The sequence below is a fragment of the Pterocles gutturalis genome, unplaced genomic scaffold (assembly GCF_000699245.1).
Source record: "Pterocles gutturalis isolate BGI_N339 unplaced genomic scaffold, ASM69924v1 scaffold37233, whole genome shotgun sequence".
NCBI lineage: Eukaryota > Metazoa > Chordata > Aves > Pterocliformes > Pteroclidae > Pterocles > Pterocles gutturalis.
This window is the reverse complement of record NW_010121738.1, coordinates 1-8971: the sequence shown is the minus strand read 5'-3', so window position 1 is coordinate 8971 and position 8971 is coordinate 1. Positions and strand designations below refer to the sequence as shown.

General features: G+C 39.5%; 1 protein-coding gene across 1 annotated transcript; it reads right to left on the bottom strand.

The window, feature by feature from the left end:
• Window positions 1–542: 542 nt before the first annotated feature.
• Window positions 543–8968, bottom strand: LOC104464592 (fructose-1,6-bisphosphatase 1-like; the record flags this gene model as incomplete). Its single annotated transcript, XM_010077341.1, has 6 exons — window positions 543–681; window positions 1941–2078; window positions 3284–3427; window positions 4465–4557; window positions 6276–6438; window positions 8913–8968. Coding segments are annotated over 6 exons (733 nt in total), but the record flags the coding sequence as incomplete, so codon positions are not given.
• Between the last annotated feature and the right edge of the window lie 3 nt (window positions 8969–8971).

Sequence of the window (8971 nt, the reverse complement as noted above, 5' to 3'; positions counted from 1 at the left end):
CATAGGGGAGGTGCTCAACCCTCTGACCAAGTCCGTGGCTCTCCTCTGGAGTCGCTCCAACAGGCCCAGGTCTTTTTTATGTTGGGGGCCCCACATCTGAACACAGTACTCCAGGTGGGGTCTCACAAGAGCAGAGTAGAGGAGGGGGAGAATCACCTCCTTTGACCTGCTGCTAGTGCTTCTTTTGATGCAGCCCAGGACACGGTTCGCTTTCTGGGCTGCAAGAGCACACTGCCGGCTCATGTTGAGCTTCTCATCAACCAACACCCCCACGTCCATTTTCCCTCAGGGCTGCTCTCAAGACATTCTCCACCTAGCCTATATTTGTGCTTGGGAGAGAAGGCAGTATAGTTGCAATGGATTAGCAGCAGCCCTAAAATGGTTGTCTGACAGCAGGTTTCTGTCACTTGTGAAAATGTGTAAGGTGTGGCCATATCTACATATCAGAGATACCAGCTACCAAGTTACAAAACATACGTTCTGCAATCAAAGTACTGATCTGTGATAGAGAAATATCTAGATAATGTAACATTTTGTATCACTGAGCTTATTCAGGTTTACCTTTCCTTTGGGACTTTTGGAGTTAGCAGGATACAGAAAGATTCCTCCATACACCAGCGTGCGATGCACATCAGCCACCATAGATCCTATGTACCTCCCACCATATGGTGAACTGCCATCCTACAGAAAAACATTTAAATAGATGTAACTTTTGAGCACATCAGGTTAATCTGTTGGGGTTTTTTTCCACTCTCTTAGTGGTCCTAACATCTAACTCCTCCATTTTGTGATTCATTGATAACATTCAAAGTAGTTTTGGAGAAAATTTCAGTTTCTTCCTCATTTTCTAATTGTGAAAATCCAAGAAAAGAGATTGACAGAAGATTTCAGGATAGTGCCAACAACAGAAATTGCATCCCAGTTCTCCATTAGTGCTCTAACCCTTTGAAAATACTGCATTTGTAGGAGCAAAAATATTTAAGTGCTAGGAATTGGTGTTGGGGTTTTTTCTTTTGTAGCAGAAAAAAAGATCAAGGAGCAAAAGAAGTGATCTTTTCTACTTCTACCAATTTTTGCCTCCTTCTACAACTTTTTTGGTAAGCAAAAGTTAATAGTTGACTACTGATATTATTTTCTTATTATATGCCAGAGAGTACATTTTAATATCTAAATAAACAACACCTTAAGCCTGGCAAGATGCCAGATGAAAACAACAGGTTTTTTCAAAGTAAGATCAGGAAGTCAAGAAGGGACACAAACACTGAACAATAGTAAATGCTTACACTTTGTTGTCGATATAGTAATTCTAATGATTTATTGATGTGATAACTCCAGTGATGACAGGCATGAGGCATGAGAATAGACTTGATTTTTATGGGCGCTCCTTAGAACTTCAGGTCTCCTGACACCAGGAAACTTCAGCACCACAAAGCAGACCCTGAAACTACACTAGCTTTTCAAGTGAGAGGCCCCCTCAGGACCCAGTTTATGTTACCACTGAGCAATGACCCACAGCCATCCCCACTCAGCTCTCCATCTACTTGGACGTTGCAGTGAGGAAAAAACAACCTAACACACATGTCAATCAAATGTCTTCATCACCAGATGAGACATCCTCTCTGCTTGACTACCAAGTGCCTGGTTTTGCTTCCAGCACCATTACTCAGGTCCTTACCCCAGAAGGAAGATTTGGGGAAAAAAAAAAAAAGAAAGAAAGGAAAAAATATATAAAAGAGGTGCAGTGCAGTACTGAAGGATGGTGAAATATCTGGTCACATCAACTGCTGCTCTAATTATCAGTCCTACATAAACATACTTTTTAAATAGACAAGAAAGGAAAATAAGCTCTGAACAGTGCATGAGACAGTGATTGACCGTAAAGTTGGAAATTATGAGTGTTGCTTGTCATCAGAAAGTTTCTCTGAAACTGGATCTTTTACCTCAGGGAATTTCTTCTTTTTGAGATACTCTGTGACTGCAGGATCAAAATATTTAGCATAGCCTTCATTGAGACTGTAGATATTTCCCTTCTTTTTTATTTTCACATCCCTGTCCACCAGAATGAATTCTCCAATTGCCTAACAATAAGAAAGAAAAACAATTTGTTAACATTAATTGCTCATCTATTTACAAACCAAGGAAAAACCCATACACACAATTTAGGAAAAATTTACTACAGCTGCCACTTTCTTTAATAATTTGATACCTGTGAAAATGTGGTATTTGCAGTCTAGAAAGAAGTGTTTTGTTTATCCATAAAATGCAGACAGAATGCAAATCCTGGGGTCATGCAAGCTTCCTCACACTATCATTCCGAACTCTCCATCACTTTTCTGTGCCAAAAAATACTGCTGCCTGTAAATGTATTTAGCTCTCCACACTTTTGCTAGACTTACAATAAAAGTACAGCTCTGAGGAGTTTGGAAACTGAGTGGCAGTTGAAGGAACACACAAACATCTTCAAATAGCTGTAGACATTAATAAATTCACGTTTGTCTTAGCTTGGGCTAACTGGAAGCCTGGAGTCAATATCTGTAACTAAGGGCTAGTCTGTTTAGTTTTCACTAAATTTCCAAGTTAGTGCTAAAAATAAACAAAATAACGCATGCTCAAAGTTAAATCTGCTATCTGAATATGGACAAAGATACATGCAGCTGTTACTTAACAGGGAGCACCAAGGTGTATTTCCTGCTGCTTAACCACTGCCGATTCTAAAAATTTAATACTGGCAGGTGGCACAGACTGACTGACTGATTACAAAAAAAAAAGGCTCACTAAAGCAAACTACTTTCTGCTATGATCAATATGACTTTTAAAACTCATATGGTCAATGCATGCAAGAATGTCAAACACACCCACACGCGTCACTTACTCTTTTACACATCTCAGTGGGTTCTGAAAACACAGAAGAAGGTTAAATATTTCTGCTTCTCTGGTTTACTAAAGTCCTAGCATTAAGGAAAAGACAAACAAGTCTGAAAGAGCATTCTGCATTGCAGAAAAGAGAGAGTTTTTAACATCACATGATTTGGCATATGCTGTATATTTGCTTCACTGACTGGGCTCTCTTCCCATTGTTGAACCACACGTAGCACCGCTGCAGCGGGCAGGCAGAATACAAAAATCTCTTGACATTATGACTGATGGGTTTTTAAGTGTACTTCTTTTTTCCATGTTAGTTTGAAAATTGCTAATTTCTTTGACTTCTTGGGGGACAAACAGTTCTTATAGACAGTACCTTGTTATCCCTTGTAAAGAAACAAAGAAATAGAAGACGTCTCACCGGATCCAGCATGAAACAGTTGACGCCTCCAGCAGAAGTGGCCAGTACCAGCATCGTGGCACTCCCATAGAGGGCATAACCAGCTGCCACGAGATTACGCCCTGGTTGTAAAGCATCTTTCCCAGAAGGTTCATCAGGGGACATCTAGAATATGAAGGAGCATAGTCAACTTTACTTCACTTCTGCAGTTGGTACATAACTCGACTCTCTGGGATAAAGACAGTCTTCTACTCCATAACCATGCATGAGGTGGCACAAATGCTTCCATGATCCACAATTGAGATTCCTACAGGATGCACTAATACAAATTATATGGAGGAGACAAACACGTTGATCTAGAAATACTCTTATATAAGCTTAATTGGAATGCAGGAAGCAGGAAAGTATTAAGGAGATAATATAGAGCTGTGTACCTCCTTGTAGGTGATGATGGAACACAGCTTGGAGGAAAACTCCAAGGCACAGTTGAAAAGCAAGCAATGAAACATGACTCATGGAGTTCACAGCTGATTAAAAGTACTTGGGATATTTTTGTTTTCTTTTGCTTCATACAAAAATGAAGTTGAAAATAGTTACTTTGGGATATACAACATACAAAAGATGACTAAAACGGATCATTTGACTTACTTTTTCCCCCATCTTGTGACATGTAAGTCTGGTATTTCAATCTCCTTCAGACAAGGTTTCTGCCTTTCAGAGTTGAATTAGACACCTCAAATGCACATGCCATGTTTCAGCTCTGGTTTGTTTTTGAAGCCTGCCCTCAGGCTAACAAGACAATTAGTACAGAGAAGAACAAAACCTGAAAGCACATTCCCCAAGTAGATGACGACTCCACAAGTAGATGACGACCATGTGGTATTTTGTCTCAACACAAATATTCATGAAATCTAAGACCAGATTTGTTTCTGAGGAGTAATTAATTCCTTTAGCTGGCTAACTAAATATCAGCCAGGCTTCCATGTACATATAGGTACTTCATCTTCTAAGAGAGTAATGCAGACCCCTCACAAATGTTTTATACAAGTGTCTGTGAAATAAGAGATTTAACTTAAGGCTGGTCCTGAAAGCCTCTTTCACAAACAACTTTAGTTAGATTTGATTAAGTTTTCACATGCAATTTGATTTCAGCAAAAGTTACACAATCGTTGTTTTTCCTATCCTACATGAAAGCACTTTACCTTTCTATAGATGGCAAAGATGGTACCAATGGAAACAAGACAGTCAATGTTCGATGAGCCATCTAGAGGGTCTACACAGACTATGTATTTACCCTAGAAAATACAGAAGAGGCAACAACTAGATTAGTGACATTATTTACCCACTTGTCCCAAATAAAAATACTTCAGTAGGTAAATATTCTCAGAGACTTTTAAAGCAATATAAACTAAAAGGCTTTGATAGATTATGAAGGAAATGAATTCAAAGGTTAGAAATTCTTTGACCCAGGTTTCATCCTTGATTACAACTGCACGATTTGTGCCACAGCAGAAGCTGGGAAATCTTTTAAGTAAGTAATAGATGATGAGACAGGAAAGGTGAAGTCTTCCTACACAATTTTTAATCTATAAAAAAAAGAGAATACTTTTTCATTATTAGATTAGTTTCATCTATTTAATCAATGCTGATCCATTTTGATAGTCATCCTATAATATCTACCATTTAGGCTACACTTTCTCGTCTCTAACAAAATGGCTTTCTGATTTATAAGAAAAAAGACAAATGAAGAAGATTAGCTTTTTCATGTAAGGCTGAAATTAGAGAGATTAAAAAAAGCCTTTAATGCCTGACGTTCATAAACTATAAATTTCAGCTTAGTGCATGTTTGGCTTTAAACTCCTTAATGGAACTCCATGCTGTGAAAGGAGAGATGCTCAGAAATTACCTTAATGTGTCTATGGTCTTACTCTGTTTTTTCAGGGTTTTTCTCCCCCTGCTAAAAAAGAATGGTCCCTACCTATTGCCGTATTAATGATTTCTCTAGGTACAAAAAAGTTGCCAGTGCAGGGAAAACAGCTGAATCAACTGTACCTTTTAAATAGCTTGTTTTCCCTTTATTTTATCCACAGTCATTTTAATACAGTGTTTATTTGCTTTTCATTGGATTTCACCCTGCATGCCAGAAACTTATTTAAGTCCAGCAATGCTCTACTAGGCAGGTAGGAATTCTGGGTAGGAAATCTGATAAATGCACCGTATTAGGTCACATTTAGTTTAGAAAAGCATTAACACTGAGCCTCCCTCAGTGATCTTTGAGGATCTAAACCAATATTTGTTCATCTCTAAAGCAATCTTTGTTCACTCAATGCCAATAAAATCAATTTTGAAGATTTCTCAACAGGGAGAGAAAGAACTGCTTTGACAAATCAAACATTATTATACTTCCCAAATTACGTTTTAGTTGTTTGTTTTTGCTAAATTTTTACTCAGATTTTTTACATGGTCACACCAAAATATTAGCTAGGAAAATGGAACTTTCACTCAACAAGTGCATGCAGACTTGTGAACATAAATAACAATAAATAGGTATAAAATTATTTTTGTTTCATTGTTGCTAAGTCTTTCACGGGCTTCTAGGAGAATTTCCCTGAATTGAAGAACTCAAGATTTGACCTACACAGAATGGTCCTCAGTGTCCTACTTGTAAAGCCACTTTACAAAAAGGCTTGACTGACTCAGAGCATAGTTCCAGAGATCCGATGGGATAAACAAGAAATGGGTTTCCTCTGCAATTAGGAAAAGGTGGGAAACAAAAGGTGGGGAGGAACAACAGAGAAAAAAAAAACAAAAACAACGAACATCAGTCTTGAGAGCAGAAGTAAGGACAAATGTTGACCAACATTCTCTCCACCCCACCACTGTGCCCTCCATTTGCCAATATAGAAAAGTAAGTGTTTTCTGGAATTTTTACCTCAGTTTGTCGGATCTGAAGCAATACGCCTGTAAAGGCTGATTTGAAATCAAGCAGAGAGAAACCTTTAAAGCTACTAACCCTTTTTTCAGTTTCCACTATCACAGCATCTTTATTTTCTTCTGACACAATAACACATGTACTGAAGGATGACTTGAGCATGTTAATCACCAGGTCATTGGAAAGGATGTCCAACTTCTTTACTTGATCTCCTGTCACATTGGTAGACCCAGCAATTCCATACCTAGAGAAATGGCAAGAGAGTATTTTGTGAGAATGGTGCACTACATTTTCCAAAGTGCCCTGTTTCTGGCAACCTTATATTCGTAAAACATCTTGTAAAACAAACAACAATTTTGGATGATACCTCAGTTCTCTAAGCCTGTTTTCATTTACTGTCCAGTGGATTCTTGCTGAGCCCTGCTAACATTAGCTGTAGTGGCAAATCTAGAAGACACTGAATGTCAGGAACACAAAACAAGGAGTCACTTTTCAATAGTCCCTGACTATAGGCAAACACAGCCAGAGCAGGCTTTGAAGGCTGAATTACAATAATTGTGCTATTTAATGAGCTCTTAACTTTAAGACCTAAGCACTGCCCCTGAATCCTAGGCTCTGATATTGTAGTTGCATACCCTAAAAAACTAAGACTTCATTAGAGAACTTACACTTAAAACCTAACAACAAATCTGAGGACACTAGATATGCTGTAACTTCCTATGTAATTTGATCCTGGTTAGCAATGCCACATACAGATTTCAGTAGAAATACTTTCCTCACAGATAAACCAACATTTTAATGATTCAATGTTTTCAGTTTTGATTTTAACAGACAAGTAAACGTTTCCTTAGGAATAAAACTGAGAAATACAAATACGAAACACAAATAAAACCCTGCCAGCTAATCATCAGGAAGTACCAGGAGACCTTGTGATAGGTGATTTCGAAAGCATGCATAACACAGAGAGGGGAAGTGTAGCTCTGGGAAGAGAAAAACAATAGCTGGCTCTGCACACATTCAGATGACTCCTGTGTACTTCAGCTACAATTCATTGATTAGGCTGAATACTGTTTTTTCAGGTTTTCATAATTATGCTGAACATACTACTTTGAACGCACTGCATTTCTTCAGTTTAATGCATGAAACCAAGAAAAAAAAAAACTGGCATAACCATCTGATTTAGAAAACAATGTACTTTGAACACCACGCTTGCGAGCGGAGGCAGAAGTCCTCATCCTCAGAGCAAGAACTCCATATGGCCAGCAGCTACAGCTCTCACACCATGTCTGTTGGGGTCTCCTGGCAGGGGATGGTGGGGTGCCTTGTGTGAAGCCTGCAGCTGGGACAGGACTGTCGCTTACCCAGCTGTTCTGCACCTTGTACTGAGCGTACAGCTGAGCCTAAGGATGATCCAAATAAATGGGCCCCAGCAATCCCTATTTGTTCACATTCCCTGATAGACAACCAAAATCCCAGCAGTGATTATAAAACACAGTCCCACAGTGGGAGATGTGCTGCTCAAGGAGACTCACAAGTCCAAAGCTGGCTACGGCAGCACTGGTGGAGAGTCAAATCCACCACAGGGGATCATAAGGCAAGGCTGTCGGCACAGGTATCGAACCTATGGGCAGCTGTCAACAGACACACATGTAGGACACATAAGGAATGGGACCTTAGACTGTTACAAATCAGGTAACAGACAGGAAACCCTGGCCTTTATCGATAGACACAGAAGGCACATGAAAAGGCTAGCGCACAGTGACTAAAAAATCATCACAGTTATATGAAGTCTGAAACCAAGACAGAGAAAAATAGTTCAAATATGCATAAAGTAGAGGATTTTTATTCTCTTGCAGTTGCTTCTATTTTATTAACTTCAGTCACCAAATTTTTGATTTGATACATTTTATAATAAATGTTACTCTGTATTGCCAGAGGCCTTTTGCTCATTATATATTCCACTACATGGTTTGTAGAGGCAAATTCATTTTCTTTCTACTACATTTTCCTTCAGGCAATGAAGTAGCCCATGTCTAAAGCCCTGATCAGCATACATTTTGGCCTATCAAGTATATGTAAAATACTTAGGGGGATCAGTTACCTACAAGTAGTTTCAGTTATTTAACATTTCAAGAGCTCTGATTTCCTTCTGATGCACCTCCAGAGCAAGTTCTCTCTGACTGGTTGGCTACAGACACTACTGTTCCTAACCAGCGCTCTTTCTAAAAGCCTTAAGACATCCAAAGCTTCATGGAGAAACCCAAGTTGCTATGATGCAATATGAAAAAAAAAAAAAAAAAAAAAAGCATTGAATTTGATTAAATGTCTCATAGCATAAAATGGTGCTTTGATATTAAGCTACGACTACAATGAGCTATTATTCAGACATATTTTGACAGGCTTTGTCTTTCAGTCTGTTCAATTGGTCTTTTGATTCAAAGCACCCAAACCTGCTGAAGGTTTTCGTGAAGGTCTGTCAAAGACTGGCATGCCTTATATTATTAAAAAGTCACAGGACCCATTTCACTTCATAAAATCAAGAGTCCAAGATGTTATTAACAGCCCTGCACAAGGGGCTGGGTGGACGCAACCCCGCTCACACGCCTTCAGGGTTACACCCCCCACTCCCCCCACTTTTTTTTTAGGCTCCCCCGCGCCCGCGGGGATGCGGGGAGGTGCGGGATGCTCCCGGCGCACCCCCGGCACGCCGGCACTCACAGGTTGGCGATCCCTGCCTTCCGGACGGCGGTGGAGATGGCTTTGATGGCCGTGCAGAG